The sequence below is a fragment of the Leopardus geoffroyi genome, chromosome A2 (genome assembly GCF_018350155.1).
Source record: "Leopardus geoffroyi isolate Oge1 chromosome A2, O.geoffroyi_Oge1_pat1.0, whole genome shotgun sequence".
In the NCBI taxonomy this organism is placed as follows: Eukaryota; Metazoa; Chordata; class Mammalia; order Carnivora; family Felidae; genus Leopardus; species Leopardus geoffroyi.
Window position 1 is genome coordinate 14,414,886 of NC_059331.1, and position 20,015 is coordinate 14,434,900.

General features: G+C 50.6%; 1 protein-coding gene across 3 annotated transcripts in view; it reads left to right on the plus strand.

Annotated features, from left to right (window-relative positions):
* MAU2 (MAU2 sister chromatid cohesion factor) overlaps positions 1-20,015 on the plus strand; it is a 30,310-nt gene that overhangs the window by 744 nt on the left and 9,551 nt on the right. For 2 of the 3 annotated variants that reach the window (XM_045492545.1, XM_045492544.1), the window contains exons 2-12: positions 7,962-7,979; positions 8,390-8,455; positions 9,118-9,213; positions 10,878-10,972; positions 13,316-13,343; positions 13,649-13,804; positions 15,037-15,183; positions 15,271-15,361; positions 16,515-16,618; positions 17,532-17,609; positions 17,905-17,970. In XM_045492545.1, the coding sequence (XP_045348501.1) occupies positions 7,962-7,979; positions 8,390-8,455; positions 9,118-9,213; positions 10,878-10,972; positions 13,316-13,343; positions 13,649-13,804; positions 15,037-15,183; positions 15,271-15,361; positions 16,515-16,618; positions 17,532-17,609; positions 17,905-17,970 (945 nt within the window). The remainder of the gene's footprint in view (positions 1-7,961; positions 7,980-8,389; positions 8,456-9,117; positions 9,214-10,877; positions 10,973-13,315; positions 13,344-13,648; positions 13,805-15,036; positions 15,184-15,270; positions 15,362-16,514; positions 16,619-17,531; positions 17,610-17,904; positions 17,971-20,015) is intronic. The other variant, XM_045492546.1, reaches the window with a different exon arrangement.

Sequence of the window (20,015 nt, forward strand, 5' to 3'; positions counted from 1 at the left end):
AGGGTCAAGGTGACAGTTCAGACAGTTCAGGCATCCCTTGGGAGCCTGAAGTTTGGTCTCTAAAGGAAACCTAAGAAGGCATCCTCTCCCTAGACCCGGAAGTCTGATATAAGTATCTGGAGGGTATTAAGCCCCTATCACTGATGCAGGAGGCGTAGATGGGAGGCAGAGGCTCAGAGAGAAGAGGTTAAGATCCTGTAAGGAGGCAGAACTCAGGGGGCCTACATTCCAGGACCATTTGGTGGAGTGGGGTGGGGGATGTCTAAGCTTCTGCTTTTTCTGTATCCATGGTGACTTCTCTTCTTCCCACCATCTGTTTAGTCTATCCCCTTCAGAAGAAAGATCCCATCCCCCCATCTTGACTTGTGGGATCTCGGTGCTTCAAAGAATGTGGGACAGTGGCCATCATTGTGCCTCTTCTGGCCTTGGCGTTGTTTCTTATCACGGGAACACTGTGCTCCTGTCAGACCGGACCTCCATTTGCCACTTACCCAGCTTTATTCTGCTTAGAGATTTCTTGAGAAGAATCAACTTAAGTTTTTTATTTATTTATTTATTTTTAATTTCTTTTAATGTTTATTTTTCATTTTTGAGAGAGAGAGAGATGGAGGGCAAGCAGGGAAGGCGCAGAGAGAGGGGGGGAGACACAGACTCCGAAGCAGGCTCCAGGCTCCCGGCACAGAGTCCAACGCAGGGCTCGAACCCACGAACCGTGAGATCATGACTTGAGCCAAAGTTGGAAGCTTAACTGACTGACCCACCCAGGCGCCTCTTTATTTTTTTTTTAAGTTTATTTATTTATTTTGAGAGAAAGAGAGCGAGCATGAGTGGGGGAGGGGCAGAGAGAGAGGAAAGAGAAAGAATCCCAATCTGCGTTGACGGTGCAGAGCGCAATGCAGAGCTCGATCTCAAACCGTGAGATCAAGACCTGAACTGACATCAGCAGTTGGATGCTTAACCGACTGAGCCATGCAGGCGCACCAAGAATCAAATTAAATGTTTAGAACTTATTGATCTGTGGTAAATCCGGGCCCACCTGTGGCTAGTAATGAATTGCCTTTGGGAAGATATCAGATCTTTGCAAACTGTAGAGAGTTGGAAGAGGACTTTAGTCCTTCCTTGATCATCTCCCTTGTTTTAGGAGTGAGGCAGTATGGGTTCAGAGAGATGAAGTGATTTGCCCAAAGCTACACAGCAAGTTATTAACAAAACTGGCTCAAACCTGGGCTCACGGTCACCAACTTCAGTGCCAAGACAATAAGTCATTATTGTTTCTATGAAGTTTCTTTTTCTTTTTTTTTTTTCCTTTTCTTTTATTAGTATTTTTTGACGTTTATTTTGAGAGAGAGCACGAGTAGGGGTGGGGCATAGAGAGAGGGGGAGAGAGGGAATCCCAAGCAAGCTTCACACTGTCAGTGCAGAGCCTGATGTGGGGCTCAAACCCACAAACTGTGAGATCATGACCTGAGCAGAAACTAAGAGTCGGACTCCTAACTGACTGAGCCACCCAGACGCCCCTAGGTTTTTTTTTTTTTTTTCCCTTTTATTCATTCAGCAGATATTCAGCTCACATCAGGTGCCAAGCTCTATTCTAAGGGCTATGGATCAGGGATGACTAAAATAGTCCCTGTCAACGTGAGCTTATGTTTTAGTAAAGAAGACAAACATTGAATATGTAGTAAAAGGTTAGGCACTGGTAGAAGAACCATGGAAAATATGGTCCAGGGTGAAGAGATGGAGTTGATGGGGAGCTTTTTTTGGCAGAGGTAGTGGGAAAGTCTATTTGTAGGCGTGACATTTGAGCAAAGGCCTGAATGGGATGGGGAAAGCAAACCTGGAGAACAACTTAGGATGTCAGGTCGATCCTGTGACTGGATAGTGTAAGGTCTCTCCTAGGCAGTGATGAGGCTGAGATTAGATGAAGCCCCAGACTTCCTTAGGTGTGGGGGTGCTGGAGACTGACTGCTTAGGCCTGGTGGCCCAGTGCCTTCAGTGAATTGAGGTTCTAAAGCTCTCTTCTCTGGATTAACAACAAATTCTGCCACCTTCCTTGCTTAAGGGTCATTCACTCTTGTTCTAGCAGTGGTTCGTAGTTGCTGTGTATGTGGTCCCATTTTGCCCACCCAGTGCTGTGCAGGGGAAGCAGCCATGCCTCGGATTACTTCCTTGTAGCCACTGGGCTTTTGGACCCATGACTTAAACCCTTATGCTTGTGAAGCACCTTCCCTTGATTTTACAGAACCCTGAATCTTGTGGGGTTTTCCACAGAGCCACAAGGTCGCCTCTGTAGCTCACACTGACATTATACTTGGAAATCCCTTCCTTTCTGTTGGGTGTATCCCCAGCTGGGAATTTGTCCAGATTTCAGTTAAAGTGCTGTTCTCCATGCTGTTTTCTTTCTGCAATTGTATGTTATTTCCTATTGTGTTGCAACATAAGCATGCTTTCTTTATCTTCGCTCTTTATTGGTCCTGTGATTTCCCCCAAATCAGGGTGCTATCAACTTTTACTCGTTCTTACCCAGACTCGCTCAATAAAAAAATCGGAATATATTCTTCTTTTAGAAGTGGTTTGTTTCTAGTTCTGAAGAGCAAATGGCCAAAGAAGTTCCAGTTTCTTTTCAGGGAGCCAACACAGAGTATCAAAAAGCTTTTTTTTTTTTTTTTTTTTTTAAAGTAAACTCTACCCCTAACATGGGGCTTGAACTCACAAACCTGAGATATAGAGTTGCATGCTCCACGGACTGAGCCAGCCAGGTGCCCCAAAACCTTTTTTTTTTTTTTTTTTTTTAATTTTATTTTAACATAAATGCAGTATTTTGTGACTATTTTCTCCTTGATCATTCCTCTTGCTGTTATTTTCTGAACACGTTTTCTCTAACTTATGAGTGCTTTACGTAAAACTTTTTTTTTAAGTGTTTATTTATTTGTTTTGAGAGAGAGAGAGAGAGAGCAGGGGAGGAGCAGAGAGAGGGAGAGAGAGACAATCCCACCTAAACTTAGTACCGCATTCAGCTTCCCTGTTATTTTCACATCTTTTGCTTTCTCTCTGAGAAATCCCCAATCTCCCTGGTAATCACTTTTTTGTTTTTTAACACAAAGTTAGGTTATTTATCCTCTGTTTGCTTACTGTCAGCATCTAACTGCCTCAACTGCATTTGTAACCTGTGTAGAAAACCTATAACATCCCCATTGGCTTCATCAATTGACCAACTTTGGAAGAATCCTCCATTAAGTGTTTCCATCAAAGGTATGGAGGCTGTTTCTCCCTTTGCTCAGCAGCTTGCTTGCTTTTTTTTTTTTTTCCTTAAGATTTTATTTTTAAGTAATCTCTACACCCAGCGTGGCACTTGAACTCACAACCCCAAGATCAAGAGTTGCGTGCTCTTCCAAATGAGCCTGCCAGGCGCCCCTCAGCAGCTTTCTTTGAGGTCACAGCTGTTGGTCTCTCATTGGTTCCTGCCTCTATGGGCCCTTGGAGCCCCTGCTGGCTTCTTCACTCCCTGGGTCTGCTCAACAACTCCTGTAGCTCTTATGGTGCATGACTGGACACTTCACCTGAAAGTCTCCCCTTTTAGATTATGGTTTTGGCAGTGATGTGTGTGTGTGTTACCAGAATTTTGGGCTGCTCTGGGACTCCTGGTCTCAGTTCATGATTATAAGAGATGTCTCTTTCCTGAGAAATCTCTTGGCTAGAGAATGTGTGAAGTTGTCTTCTGCAGGTTCTTTCATACTGTATTCCTTGTCATTTCATTTTCACCTGGGATTTCCTCTTGCTGAACACCTATTCTTGGGTATATTTTCAGTCTTCGCTGGCCTAATTTTTACACCGTTGTTCCAGCAAACTCCCATTTCAGTCATTTGCACATCCTCTGCGGAGTCAGGAGAATCTTTGTGTCTGGACTTAGATGTAGATCTATACCCCCTTAACTAAGCTTTTGATCACATTTCCTGTTTATTCTTTGGTCAAGAAATGCAGCATCATCCTTAGACTTTGCTGATTCGAATGCCACGGAGGAACAAATGCTGCTTCTCTGGAATGAATTGTGCATTATTTTCTATAATCTAGGTAGTCATTCATCATACAGTGATTTGTTTTGACTGTGGTATCCCACATCCATGCCATATTTGCTTACTCTTTGAGTTTGGAGTGGAGCTGCTTTTCAGTGGTGGTTTCACTTACCTGACTTAGAAAGTAGCTCCAAACTGTGTCATCCAGATGCCTGTTAATTCCGCTTCGAGGTTTGTTTTGTTGTTGTTATCATTGTTGTTTTTAATTTATTTTGTGAGAGAGAGAGAGCAAGCACAAGTGGGGAAAGGGCAGACAAAGAGACAGAGAATACCAAGCAGGTTCCATGCTGTCAGCACAGAGCCCAACACAGGGCTCCACCCTACAAACCGTGAGATCACGACCTGAGCCAAAACCAAGAGTCAGACACTTAACCGACTCAACCACCCAGGCTCCCCCACTTCCAGGTTTAACCTGAGAATCTCTGGTTTACATTCTCAGCAAGTGATTAAATGCTTCCCTTTCTAAGGCCCAAAAGGACTTAGTTCTGGGCCTTTCATCAGCAGGCATGGCTGGAGCAGATCTTTCATCCTTCAGCATCATGTCCTGCCAAATTCCATGCCCCATCGCTGGGAGCAAAACCTTGTGCAGAAAGTGTATTTGCAGAGCTTGGCGTTAAGCATTTTCATGGAAGAGTGTGGTCTGTGCTTCCTCCTGTTTTCATTTCTATTTTCTTCACTCTCACTCTCTGTCTCCTCTGAATTCAGGATGTGAAATCTGTCTAGGAACCATCCCTTCACGGTTCCACCAACTCGTCCCCCTGCCTCCCCTCCAACCCCTGATTCTTCCTCTTCCTGCTTGGGAATCACTGAGGTATTGTTGCCACCTTCTACATGCCAGGCTCTGCATGTGGTCTTCTTGGGGACACTGTCTCATTGGATCCTCAACAAACCCATGAGGTTGGGACCACTTCCAACTTGTCAGTGACATTGCTGAAGGGGTTTCTCCCAGTCAGGGTCACACAGCAGAAAGAGGCAGGCTGGCTTCTAAGTGCCGAGCTTCCATCCCAAAGGAGTTGCAGTCGATAACTATTTCTGTACATTTTTGTGGTTTAAAAACCTGATTTAAAAAATTTATCTATTTTGAGGTACAAGAAGCTTTGACACTCTCTCAGCCCTGGATGGAATCTTCAGGCATGAGAGAGAGATGCTCATTCAAGCTCTTCCACCCCTCATAGCTTGTACTGATTCTGTGGTGCCCCTCACTTACCCTGAGAGCCCCAAGGTGACCTCAGGAATTTCTAATATGTTAGTTTATATCCCTGTCCGGCACCTGCAGGCTGCCCAGCAGTGAGAGGCTCTGACTTTGGCTTCTTTCCTGTCATGAGGCAGGAAATATAAAGCTATTTTTTAGCATTACGCCATAAAATATAGATGGGGTAGCAACTTTGTATAAAATAGGAGCCTTAGATAAGGCATCCTCTGTACTTCAATTGTGAGGTATGTTTTCTGAAGTTTACATATTTCTGGTTTGTGAATCTATGTTGCAAGTGTTACAAAGACACAAAAGTGAAGCCATTTGTTCCTTGACAGTTGTTTGACTGACAGTCCGGGGAAAGTGACTGAGTTGCCCTGACAAGGGCCAGTCTTGTAGCTCTCCCAGCCCAACCATGTCTCCAGTCACACAGGTTCCTCCACTGGTTTGCCCTCTCCTTCCAACTGGTGGCCTTCAGGAGCCTCTCTTGCTACGCTGACCTTCCCTGTGGGGAGGAAGTGGTTCTATAGAAAGCACACCCCGACTTCTGTTTTTATTGGCTCCATTGACGTCACCCGTTTGACTGAAACGGGCCTGGCCTCCATGGGAACCCTGAGCCCCTTCTGTCCCTGCTGCAGGGGGGCCTTGGGAGGGGACACGCAAGTTGGCTGCAGAAAGCCTTTTGCCTGGGCTCTACATGTGTGTACGTGCATGTGTGTCAGGAAGGACCCCTGTCAGTAGTGCTGGGGCTTTTTTTGGTCTCCATTCCTTTCACCTGCTCCCACAGTGCCTCCTTCTGGCCCACCTATATTTTGCAGGCAGCTGGTGTCAGAGGCAGTTCCAAGTCTTTCCCTGCTCTGCGATTTCCTAACCACCATTCACCCTAGGCCCAGAGGCACCTCTGTTCCTAAGACCAGCGGCCCCTTGGGCCCCTCTTCCTCCCTTCACATTCTCTTTGCTGTCTCTAGGTGCTCTTAAACCCAGATCTGATTAGGTGCTTCTGTTTTATGACTCTGACTGAGATAGGCTCCAGGAATGATATTGGGGCATTTTGATCCATAGGCAGGGCTGCCACATTAATGGTACAGAGATCCATTGGGCCTTCCAGCCTCACCTTCCTGCCTTCCGTCTTTTTCATGGGTTCTCCTCTGCCTGGGGCATCTCCCACTCCCACTTTGCCTGGGGACACCTCCCCCTCACTTTCTACACCATCACCCTCAAGGCCCAACCCAGGCTATCATCCACGCACACACTGTTCTCCCACAGAGCATAGTGAGTCAAGGTCTTCTGTTCGGCGCTGGATCCTCCCACCAGCAGTTGCCAAGACTCAATGTAGGATGAGTGGGTCGGCAAGGACAGTGTCAGTTGCATGCTTGGGTCCTAGGTGGTCTGACAGAGTGTGGTTGGTGTAGTTCATGTGGTGGACTGGCCCATGCACACCCTCACCAGTGCCTCCTGTTGGAACGTGGAACTGCAGGGCACAGCAGTCTCCAAGTGGGAGCATGTCATCTGAACCCTGTGCTGGTGTGTGTGCCAGCAGAGAAGAACAGTGAGGTCAGGTCTTAGAACTGTCCCCACAATCCTCTGGCTGGATTTTGCCCACACCACTCCTTCTTGGAGCTCTCCTGTGTCCACTCTGAGGCTAGCTTTGCTCATTTCCAAGCATCTTTTAAAGTGGAAGATTTTTGGTGCACCATGGTGGCTCAGTCGGTTAAGCGTCCGACTTCGGCTCAGGTCATGATCTCATGGTTCATGGGTTCGAGCCTCACATCGGGCTCTGTGCTGACAGCTCAGAGCCTGGAGCCTGCTTCAGATTCTGTGCCTCCCTCTTTCTCTTTACCCCTCCTCCACTCGTGCTCTGTCTCTCCCTCTCTCAAAAATAAATAAACATTAAAAAATTAAAAAAATAATAAAGTGGAAGATTTTTTTTAACGTCCATTCATTTGTTTTGAGAGAGCACGTGTGTGTGCACAAGCAGAGGAGGGGCAGAGAGTGAAGGAGAGGGATCAATCTCATGACCACTACATTATGACCTGAGCCAACATCAAGAGTCAGACACTCAACTGACCAAGGCACCCAGATGTCCATGGCATCTTTTTTTTTTTTTTAACATTTATTTATTTTTGAGAGAGAGACAGAGCATCAACGGGGGAGGGCCAGAGAGAGAGGGAGACACAGAATCCAAAACAGGCTCCAGGCTCTGAGCTGTCAGCACAGAGCCTGACACGGGACTTGAACTCACGGACCGCGAGATCATGACCTGAGCCGAAGTTGGACGCTTAATTGACTGAGCCACCCAGGCGCCCCCATAAGCATCTTGTAAGTGTCACTGCTCCAGGAAGGACTGACACCTGCAGACCCACTCTCCAGTTGTAACTGATTTCTTGTGTCACTGTCTGCCAGCTGTCAGTGTACTGCAGTGAGTGGTACAGCGGGGCTGTCTATACTCCTGAAGCATCTCTGCTTTGGTGGGAGGGGGCTTCAAATCTGACTCTGGAGGCTGGCAGGACAGAAAACTGCTGTCCGAAGGAGGAGCAGGTGCTCATTTTCCCATCCTTTCAGGCCGAGCAGGTCACCTTCCCCCTTAACTGAGCACCTGGAGATTTTGGTGACAGGACGACCTGTGTAAACCCTGAAGTGGAGCCAGTAAGCAGGCATCAAGTGTTTGAGAATTAATTCTTTTTTCTTTTTCTTTTCAGTGGTTGATATCGCAGCAAGTATCCTTTTCCTGTTGGTACTGTTCCCTTTAAGGAAAGCTCCATTTGAAAAAAAAAAATAATAATAATAAAGATTGTATTGCAAACTTGAATGCCTCCCCCCCCCCCATAAAGCACCCCAGAGTTTTAGGCTTTGCCCCACCTAAAGAATCCCTTCTTCAATGTGGCCACCCTTATGGACCAGTATGGCATGCCTGGGTGCCATGCTCCTCTGTATGTCCTATCAGCTAGCTCTGTACCCAGGTGGCACCAAAACTAGGGACTGCTGGAGGAGAACGTGAACTTGAGGTTTCTGAACAGGCAAGGATGTTTCTCTCCCACCAGCCGCTGTAACATAAGAACCCCAAGTTGTGGCCCTTGTAAACCGACCACTTTGCGGTGTCTCTCCTTCCTTAACTGGATGTTATTAGATCCAGCAGTTTGAAGATGTTAAGTTTGAAGCAGCAAGTCTTTTGTCCGAGCTGTACTGTCAAGAGGTAAGAACAAGGTTTCTGGAAACAAAGTCACTTTCCCTGTAGTAAAGGCACAATGACAAACTGTGGCTCTCAGGAGTGGCCTCTCTGCTGGCTTTTAATACTTCCCATTACTTTTCTACCTCCGGTGCCCTGGCACAGAGCATCCATGAGTCGTCACCTGCTAACGAAAGCCAGCAAAATCTTTTTACCAAAGACTGTTGGAAAACAGCCTTGTTCCTAGGTTTAAGGTGATTAGTTCCTAACAAGTCCATATGCCTTCTTAACCTGGTTGTGATCTCAGGCATAGCTGAAAATCACCTTTCCTCACTTTGAGCAGTCACGTGGGAGGCTCCCTGGGCAGCAGGGACTACATACTTCACATCCCTGGCCCCTCTCTCTGGTTGTAGAACAGGAAAGATGGTAATTTGTCGTCTAATTTGACTGTTCGGGATTTTGGACTAAAGTTAGTTGAATGAGGAGTTATTTTAAGAGCAATGCAAAAACTTCCCAGCCAGTGAGTCCAATAAAATCTTTTCTTCTTTTAATAAAGTAAATTGGCAACCCACAGATCCTTTGGTGAGCGTGAACAGGAGTGGCCTTCTGGCGCCACAGCTGCTGCATAAGGAATCCAGCTTGCTTGCCGGCTTGTTTTTTCCTTCCCAAACTTGACTGTTTCCTTTCAGAATTCTGTAGACACAGCAAAGCCACTGTTGCGGAAAGCGATCCAGATCTCACAGCAGACTCCATACTGGCACTGCCGCCTGCTCTTCCAGCTTGCTGTGAGTACCATGGACCCAGCCAAGAAGCATGGGGGCCCAGCAGGGGCTGTGACCTTGGGGCAGGTGTGCCCCAAGTACAAATAACAAACTCCAGGACACACAGACCCTCCTCAAGCTGCTGCACTGCATGGGTGGGGACACAGGGACATTTCTTTTACCTGCTAACCAGCCTCCATCCTTGGCAGTACCCCCACCCCCAAACAGCCAGCACCTAAGGTGATGGTGGGAGTGTCCATCCCCCTGGGGGCTGACACAGGGCCTTGTCTTCATGTTCCCCTCTCTCCTGGTGCTTCATTTGGCCTGTGTTCATTTAAATATGGGGAGGGGCGCCTGGATGGCTCAGTCGGTTAGGCATCCGACTCTTGGTTTTGGCTCAGGTCATAATCTCACGGATTCATGAGTTGGAGCCCCCCATTAGGCTCTGTGCTGGTGGCGTGGAGCCTGCTTGGGATTCTGTCTCTCCCTCTCTCTCTGTCCTTACTCCACTCACACTGTCTGTCTTTCTCAAAAATAAATAAACTTGGGGTGCCTGGGTGGCTCAGTCGGTTAAGCATCCGACTTCAGCTCAGGTCATGATCTCACACTCCATGAGTTCGAGCCCCGCGTTGGGCTCTGTGCTGACAGCTCAGAGCCTGGAGCCTGCTTCAGATTCTGTGTCTCCCTCTCTCTCTGTTCCTCCCCTGTTCATGCTCTGTCTCTCTCTCAAAAATAAATAAAAACATTAAAATAAATAAGTAAACTTTAAAGTTTTTTAAATAAAAATAAATTTGTTTGGGGAGCGTTTCTTGCCAGTAGCCCACTGTGTTTTGTAAGGACTGAGCTGAGATTGCCACTTACCTATTGGGCAATGAATGCCTGAGTCAAGCCTGGGCTCCGTGTAGGTCCTCCCTTCATCTCCCCAGATATAGGTCGTCCCTGTATTCTGAGACACTCAATTGGTTGGGGGGCTTTCTAGGCTGGGCCTTCCTGGCTGCAGTGGAGGGGCCTGCCGGCTGGGGATCAAGATGAAGGACAGTAGGCTCTACTGTGAGGGACACCTCTTTTGTGGTGGGCTCTGCCCATACCTCCCCCTCATTGGCTGGATTCCAGTCTCTCCTGTCTCAGAACCTCCCTGCCTACCAGGCTGCTCTCACCTACCCTTCATGACACAGCCCTGTCACCTGCCTGTACAGCCGGACTATGAGTCACCTGAGTCATTGGGCACCACATGCACGTAGGAACCCAAACTCTTGACCAAGGCCCTGCAAGTGTACCTTCCTTTGAACCTGTTAAAGCCTCTCTGTTTGAAACATCTATAGGCACTTAATGCCTGAGGGAGTCCCTCCTTGCTTGGGGCTCCTCTGGCCACCTCCCTAGTGACTGCCCCTAAAGGCAATCTGCAAAGCACACAGACACACTCACAAAGTCTTAGGGGTCTATGCCCATAAGTATTAACTGCTGGCTCTGTGAGCCGTTAAGCTTAAATGAGGTACACTGTAGGTGAAGTGGAGTTCTGTACCCAAAGCAATTAATGTGATGAGATAATTTGGTTGATTTAGCTCATAACTGACAATAAGACAATTTTGTTGGGGTGTGGGGAGGTTCAGTTTTAAGTCACCAACAGAGCACTGAGGTCAGGTAGTAGGTGCTATAAAGTAAGCGTCATTGCTCTCTCTCCTTTTTAGCAACTGCACACGCTTGAGAAGGACCTGGTGTCAGCCTGCGACCTCCTGGGCGTGGGGGCTGAGTATGCCCGAGTTGTGGGATCTGAGTATACACGGTAGGCACCCTCTATCCACACTCCTCTCCCCCTTGGAAACAGCTGGCTATCTTGTCCTGGACAACAAAGAGAATTGGCATTCTGGCTCGAAAGAGGGATCACTTTGGTGCATAGTAAAAAAAATGTGGCGATTAAAGCAGCAGCAGACATCTCTTGCCCCATGGATTTATGAAGTTGGAGGGGAGAAGCTACTGACAAGGGGAGAGCAGCCCGCATTCGCAGCATTCTCAGTGCTTGCAAGAACGTAGTGTCTCTTAAAATAAAAAGCGTTCGTATGATGTGCTGGGCTGGCCCCTTTCTGGCACAGATGCAAGAGCAGTGCTCCCAGAAGGTGATGTGCTTGGCAGTGCCTGTGGGCAGCCCCAGTGTCCCAGCTTTTAGATGTACAACAGGAGACAGAATGAGTGGACGTTCGTGTAAAAGAGGGGACGTAAGTTCATGTTACCCACAGAACTGCTTAGACCGAGGTCTGGAGACTGGTGCCTTGGGATCAGGGGTCAGAGGGCACTGGTGCTTCATTGTGTACCCTCCGTGAAGGTGTCCGGTCTGTCTGCCTCTTTTCCTATTGAAGAGAAGAGCCCTCTTCAGTAGACAGGCACAGACAACAGTGCTCTTATTCTGTTGTATGCATTGGGGTTCTGGAAAGTTAAGTTTCACAAGGCTGATCTTACCCCATGGAATTGTTGGGAAACAACTGTTCCCAACTCTATTCTTTGAGCTCTAGACTTGAAAGTGCCCGAGAGGAGCCACTCAGTTCCTCCTAAGCTGTATTGGACTCTTGGCTACCCTGCCTTGAGATGGTGGCTGTCACATACCCTGGCCCCACACTCCTGGCCTTCCCTGCCCCCCTTGTGCTGTAGCTATCACTAGGTTCATGGTGACAGGCCCTACAGGGCATGGGGACAGCTGAACACTCTACATGTTCTCTCTAGAGTGTCTTCTTACAGGTTTCTGTGCCACTGTGGACAGGCGGCCTGGGTGGGCGACCTGGGTGTAGACCCTGCAGTCTGCCTGCCATGAAGTAACAACAAGGAATGGTGTGGTGGCCTGGAGCATGGGCATCTGTTGTGCTATGTGATTGTGACCTCCCCACCTCAATCTCCTCACCCAGAAAATGGGAGGAATGGCACCTACTTGATGGGGTGTCAGTTGGAACACACGGGGATTCTGCCAAGACTGTCAGGAAGGAGACTTTGATATTGAACAGACTGGGGGCCTGGGGGCCTGTACGACCACAGGGATTCCTGAAAGCAGCAGCCCCTGCCCCACACTAGCATGCTGAGGCACCTTGGAGCTGAGTTTGAGGCCAGGCTGGCCCAGCTCCTTCCCCTGCTATTTTGGCTGTTCTCAACTTTTTAACAGCTTGGAGTACCTGATTAGCTCAGTGAGAAGAGCATGCAACTCTTGATCTTGGGGTTGTGGGTTCGAGCCCCACATTGGATAGAGAGATTACTTAAAAATAAAACCTTTAAAAATAAATATTTTTAAAAAATTTTTTATTTATCTTGAGAGAGAGGGAGAGAGACAGACACAGCATGAGTGGGGAGGGACAGCGAGAGAGGGAGAGAGAGAATCCCAAGCAGGTTCCACGCTGCCAGCACAGAGCCCAACATGGGACTCGAACACACGAAGCCATGAGATCATGACCTGAGTCGAAACCAAGGGTCAGACACCTAACCAACTGAGCCACACAGGCGCCCCCAAAATAATAAATTTCTTAACATGCTCATTTTATAATTTTTATGCTTATGATAGCGGTACACACACATTTAGAAAGTTACAAAAAGGTTTCAGTGTTGGCTATAGAAATCTCCTGGCCTCGTTGCCCCCTGAGGGTTGAGACAGGGTGGTGAGGCTGCTGATGTGCCTGGGGCTTCCTGAGTTTATCTCTTTAACCCTCAGGAGAATCTGAAGGGTTCAGAAGAGGAAGTAGAGGCGTGGATTTGAGTTCAGGCACCTGAGCCTGTGTGCTTGCCCCCTGCCCAGTGCCATCCACTGACACAGAAGCCCTGTCTACACTGTCAGCCAGGGTGAAATTATGGCAGACTTGCCATTCCATACTCTGCTCCTCCACACTTTCTGAGCACCTGTTTATGCTTTCTGGGCTTTTGAGCCTCATGAACATCTAAACCAGGCAAAAATAGTAAAGAAAGATCAAATAGGGTAAAATGGAACAGTTGTAAATAAAACACATCTCACTGGGGCTGGAGACCATCAGGGACTGCTGTCATCCACTTAATTATCCCCAGAAGTGGCACATTAGGTCCCCATGAACATTGGGGTGGCACAGTCGTCCCAGGAGATGCCAGGGCCCCACAGACTGACTCACCCTCTCTTTTCCAGGGCATTGTTCCTGCTCAGCAAAGGGATGGTAAGTCAAGGCTGGGTGGAGTGGGGCTGGTTGGAGGACATGAAGCCAGGCCCTGCTCACTTGCCATGGTGCAGCCCCCCTTGGGGGCCCAGACCCTCATGTACAGTGGGCTGCAGCAAGGCCGAGGCCCCTGGTGCCCCTGCTGGGTTCAGAAGTGAAACTCAGATTCCAGGTTGTGGGATTTGTGCTAAGGAAGGGGCAACCTGGGTTTGTTTTGTGCCCTCTTTGTGGTGCTGGTTGTCCCCTGGAGGGGGGCAGCCCTGTGCACCAAGGGGTGCTCCCACCACCTGCGTCTCCCTCCCCAGCTGCTGCTGATGGAGCGCAAGTTGCAGGAAGTCCACCCGCTGCTGACCCTCTGTGGACAGATAGTTGAGAACTGGCAGGGGAACCCCATCCAGAAGGAGTCTCTGCGTGTCTTCTTCCTAGTGCTCCAGGTGACCCACTATTTGGATGCTGGGCAGGTACGTAGTGCCTCCCGTGTGAGGGCTGATGGGGATTGAGCAGGCTGTGAGTAGGCTTCCTGCCAAGATGTCACCTCTGTGGTTGCATCCTGTCACTAGCCACACAACATGGCTGTCATTGAGAGCTCAGCTTCTGCTCCACACCTTGTCACGGTCTGGCACAAGTGCTTTGTCCCTGTGAGCAGAGGGCACTCCGAGAATGGGAGTCTCCTGTTCCCAGCATAATGGCAAGAGTATTTGTGGTGCACACGTCCACTCAGTGCGTGGACAGTCGAAGGCATCAAAGGGCAGTTTGGGAATCCATGAGAATAAACTGAGGATTCTGGCATGGTGCCTGGCACACAGCGGGTGCTCAAGCAGTGTCTGTCCACACCCCACTCCCTGGCCCAGCTGGTGACGGCTTTATGCCGTTCAAGTAGGGACTGACAGGATCAGCTGTAATTCTCGTGTGGTCGAGGAGCAGCTGCATTTGTGCATGGGTGAACGTCTCAGCCTTTTGGGGGTGCTACTCCATCTTCCCCACCCTGTCCTAGTGACCAACCACAGGCAGGACCTCTCTGGTGTCCTGGGAGGCCGCAGGTGGAGCCTAGTGGCTGTGAAGGCCCCAGAAAGTGCCGAGTAGGTGTCTCATTGGTGAAGGGCTTCCTTTGTTCTCCCTCTTGCACCCAGCTGTGCCTGTTGAGCCAAGCACCACACTCAACACATAGAAACACAGAGCAGACACTCATGGGGTGTTGATGGCTGTGTAAATGGCCTGTGGGGGCCTTGGGACAGGGCTTCCCTGTGCAGAGAGGCCAGTCTGTACAAACCATGGCATCTGCAGGACTCCCAGGTAGCCACTTCCCACCCCCTGGGATAACCAGCTGCCCCAGCCCTGTCCTTCTCTCCTGGGTTTACTACAGGAAAGAAGAAACGTGATTTGAACAGGGTCTTTGGACAGACTTCTCGCAGGACTTGGTATTGGGCCCAGCACCGGGTGGTGGCCAAGCCTTAGTCCCATAGATGACCTACCTGGTCCTACCATGCTCCCTGAGAGCTGGCTGACCAATCTGGGGGTGGGCTTCCTGCAAGTAGTGAGCATAGCAGGGGCTCCTAGAAGGAGGGGGCTAAAAAGTTGCTGGATAGGCAAGACCTGGTTAGCCGCCACTGTGGGAGCCTTGTGTCCTGAGGGGCCTGGCACCTGGTGGGAGTGGGCAGGCACTCAGGCATGTGGTGCCACTTGCCTGCTCCAGGTGAAGAGTGTGAAGCCGTGCCTGAAGCAGCTGCAGCAGTGCATCCAGACCATCTCCACGCTGCACGATGATGAGATCCTGCCTAGCAACCCTGCTGACCTCTTCCACTGGCTGCCCAAGGAGCACATGTGTGTGCTCGTCTACCTGGTGAGTCTCTAGAGGCCTGGGGCCAGGGTGGCTGGGGGGGGTGAGGAGAGGGTCACAGTGACCACTGCTGTCTGGTCTTGTTGCCAGGTGACCGTGATGCACTCCATGCAGGCCGGCTACCTGGAGAAGGCACAGAAATACACAGACAAAGCTCTCATGCAACTGGAGAAGCTCAAGAGTAAGTCTCAGTGGGGCTGTGTTCCATTGGCAGGTTGCATAGCCACAGCGCCCCCTGGTGGGTGGCACGAGTGCCACCTCTTATGCTGGCCTGAAGAATCCAGAATGACAGCAGTGCTGAGCAGTCACCATGAGTCCCTGCCCCATGGGTCTTGTTAACCCAGTAGGAAGATGGGGGCAGTCTGGGATAGGGGCAGAGCAGGCCAGGCCTGGGCTTGATCCTTATTCTGTGGCCAGGAGGGGTCTTATACTATCTCTGTCCTATCCCCCCACTGCTTAAGATGAGTGTGAGGGTTAGTGGGTCCCCATCAGAGCCTGTTAGGAGTCGGCGGCTGCTTTTGTTATCTGTGCTCAGTGTTGTGACTGAGGATCACACTTGGTGAGACTGGGATGGAAGCTTCAATCTCACTGACCAATAGCAGGCCCTCTAGAGGTCTTGGGTTCTGCCTGGATGCTCAACTAATCCATCTCGTGGGACCCAGGGTCCCGTGACTAGTAGAATCTGAGATCTGCATGTGTCCATGGCTGGCTCAGCACCCCTATTAATCTGTTCATTTGCTTCCTGTGCCCTCATAAGTGCCACTGGGGGAGGAGCCTTCAAGACTGTAGAATCAAAACCCACAAAAATGGCAGTTCTTTCCCTCCAGATGAGTTGGGAAAGGGCTGTGGGTGCTGTCTGGTTCCAGTATGAGGGCAGCCTCTCAAGGAAGCCAATAGCTGGGTTCCCTCACTGCTGCCTGAGGCCTTTTTGCACACTTTCAATCTCCTGGGCTACAACATTTCTAGAACCATTGTGTCCAGAGTGCTCTTGAGCACTCCCCTAGGTCAGAGTAGAGTGAGGATGGAAGACCAGTCTCTTAGGACTTCTTATTCTTAGAACACTCTGATCACTAAAACCTGGCTCTGAGCCTGTCTCCCCACCTGGAGAAGGAGATGAGCCCCCTTGCTCTTAGGGTGCAGTGGGCACCAAGTGAGGTGACAGAGCTGGTGCTGAGCTGGTGCCCAGCAGAGCAGATGGGCTCAGACCTGGGTTGCCACAGGGCCAGTGTGGTGCGAGGTAGAGGGTGCGAAGTCCCCAGGAGGCTCTGTGTCAGTCTCCTGGGGTCTCTCCTCTAGCTGTACCTTGAGTGCTCACCCTCACTTCTCACCCTCAGTGCTTGACTGCAGCCCTATCCTGTCCTCCTTCCAAGTGATCCTGCTCGAGCACATTATCATGTGCAGGCTTGTCACGGGACACAAGGCTACTGCACTGCAGGAGGTAATGCCACCAGAGGCCACGCACACGGATGGGAAAACTGGGAGTTTGCCACGTCTCAGAAGTCGTCACATGGGAGAATGTAAATTTGCCCAATGTGTGTCAACAGAATATCCAGGCTTGTTTCACTATAATTTGTTAGTTCATGACCCTGATAGACACAACTAATCAGAGAATATGATACAGAAGTCAAAGGTTCTGGGTACCTGGGTAGCTCAGCTGGTTGAGCCGTCAGACTCTTGATCTCAGCTCAGGGATGTGAGTTCAAGCCGCACACTGGGCTCCGCGCTGGGCATGAAGCCTACTTAGAGAGAGGGGCACCTGGGTTGTGGCTCAGTTAGTTAAGAGTCCGACTTCGGCTCAGGTCACAATCTTGCAGTTTGTGAGTTCGAGCCCTGTGTTAACTTGCTCCAGATTCTGTGTCTCCCTCTCTCTCTGCCCCTCCCCTACTCTCTCCCACTCTCTCTCAGAAATAAACAAGAAAAATTTTAAGAAAGAGAGAGAGAAATCACTAGTCCTTTCTCTAAAAGTAGGCATGCCCAGGGAACACAGGGTCTGAGAATTTGGGGTCCCCTGACGGTGATCCTAACACTCCTCCTGCCCTGATCCATAATCTCTGATGCTCATCTTCCTGAGAGGAAGCAGGTGCCCTAAGTAGGTAAGGGTTCTGTATGGCTGAGACACATGGCAGAAAGAGAGGAAGAGGTGGTGGTGATGGACAAGGGTCACCATTCTCGAGGAGGTTGGGCCTGCACTTGGCCCTCACAACAAGACACCTTTGCTGGGACTTTGTGCCCAGATTAGAGAAGGTAGGATGTGGGCACACCTGTCGGCTTCGAGGGTCTCCCAAATGCTGCTGGGACACCAGGTCCTGTGTTACAGGCCATGTGACGTTGAGCATGCTCTTTCCCGACAGATCTCCCAGGTCTGCCAGCTGTGTCAGCAGTCCCCCCGCCTCTTCTCCAACCACGCCGCACAGCTGCACACGCTGCTGGTGAGTGCACCAGGCTGCCTGCCCCCAGCCCCGTTCCAGTTGGTGATCCCGTGACTGCCGCCCCACACAGCATCCAGAATATTTCCGGTGGGCTTCTTTCTGACCAGCATCTTAAGTCTGAGTTGACCTAGGTCCTGGGAGGAGGGAATAATTGAGCATGCCATCTTTCTGCCTCTTTGCTGGAATAAAGCTCAGATGTAGCTGGCTCAGTCGTCACTTACCAGGCTCCTGTGGGTTTAGTTGTGCAGCCCTGGGGAAACTGTGGCTTCAGGGCCTCAATGCCTTCTTCTTCCAGGGCCTGTACTGTGTCTCTGTCAACTGCATGGACAATGCAGAAGCCCAGTTCACCACAGCCCTGCGGGTAAGGTGCCGGCCCTCACTCCATGGGGCGGGCGGTGCTTCTCAGTGAGGAGTCGGGTGTGGTCGGTGATGAGGACATCCTCTGCATGAAACTGTGCCCAGTGGGCCACTCTACAGCATGCAGCTTGATGCGGGTCATGACAGTGACGGGCTGGGGCTTTCCGTGGCAGGATCTGTGCTACTCAGATGGATCAGGGCCGGCACTGGCAGCACAGTATGACAGGAGATAACTGTGGGCAAGGAGGCTTCTGGCTAGCCTTGGGTGGGGCTTCCCCAACTAACCTGGAGGGCAGCCACCAGGGAGAGCCCAGAGCCCACTGGTACCGTGGCCTGTGCAGCCTCTTTCACTCCTGATTCCCAGCCTTCCCGATATCCTGCCAGGTTGGTGTTGGCTCCTGTCACAGCTGAAAATGCAGAGTCACTTGGCAGGGTTCAGGGGATCCCTGGAGCCACCCCAACAGCAGTCCTGGGACACAAAGCTGGGTCTGCCCTCACCCTACGGCAGCCTGGTTGCACTGGGGGCAGAGGATACCTCGTGCTGCAGGTCACAAGCGAGCTCCGCTGGGGCAATGTTCTCGCCTCTGACAGGTCCCGCTGTGCCCTGGGAAAAAGCTGGTGCCACGTCCTCCTTCAGAGACAGCCCCCCGCCAACCCCCAGGTCCGGGAGTTGATAGCACAGTGCCAGGCCCCAGTCTGCCTGCCTTATTCCAGGACCAGATAAGCACATCCCCACCTTGGCCTCTATGTCCTCACAGGAAAAGGAGGCTAGCAACACCTTCCTCCCAGGGGACCGAGGAAGCCCCAAGCAGAGATGTTGGGACGTGGGGGTGGCTGTGTGACTCGGGTAAAGTTGCTGGGGGTGCTGCGTGTGCCCTGTCAGATGGGGAGCTCTGCTCTGTCCCTTGTGCCAGTCTCTTTGCTCCTGGGGTTGGGCTCGGCGGCATTGCTGCTCCTCTGAGATGCTCTGTGTGGCTGTGGATGCCGCCACCCCCACTGCTTGTCTTGGCAATGTTTAGGAGCCTCTGGCTGCATGCCAGAGTGTGAGAGTAGATGTGGTGTCCGCTCCCAAGGCCTTCTGGGCCTTTCCATCTATGCCCACTCCTCTGGGCCCTGGTCAGCTTGTGCTGCGGTACCAAGACACCGCCACACAGCGCCCTGTGTTGCCTGCAGTTATCCCACGGCCCCATGAAGTTCTCTCCACCTCTCCCTCCCCATCTTACTTCCCACAAGTGGCTGCTGCTGCTTTGATAGTTTGTGCCTCAGGGAGTCCGCGTGGCTCTCCTACAGGCCACGTGGGAAGTGGTGCAGCCAGGATACACGCTCAAACCCCCTGGCCCCAGACACGTGCTCTTCCTGTGGTCCTACAACAAACAAACCAAAGCGTCTTTGCTCATATCAGAAGACCTTCTGGGCCTCCTTGGCACATGCTGGGGTCCTGTGGGTGGGATCTGCATTTCCTGGGCATCCTCAGCCTCTTGCACAGCTGTGCTTTCTCAGCCCCGCTGGGAACCAGGATCTGGGTAACACTCGGGTCACTCAGATTGATCCCTCTTTTGACCATTTTTATTTCCCAAGAAGAGCTGGGATCAACGGTCATCTACTACCAGCCATCGGCAGCATCTCTGGTCTCTGACGGTCTCAGCTACCTTCCTGGCATGTCCTCCCCGGGACCAGCAAGTGCTTCTGCTGTGTCAGCCCACACTGGAGTCCCAGGGGTCACTGGCTGTAGTGTGGAAGGAGGGGTTGTCCAGGTCTCAGACCTGAGAAACAAGCAGAAAATGGACTAAAGTGCAGTGTGTTCTCAGGGCAGGATCAGGGGTGGCTGGTTTTCCTTTGTTTCCTGAATTTCTTATAATGTGGATGACAGTTTGATAGTGAAAAGAACTAACAGCTATATGCTCCTGGGGTTTAGGAGGCAGGCAAGGGGGGGTAAGCCTGAAATGAAAGGAATAAAGCGATTCTAGATTAGTTGCTGTGGAGCACTTAGGTGGCTCCTGTGCCACTGAGTGGCCCTCGTGTGATGTGGCTTTGCCCAGCCTGGCCCTC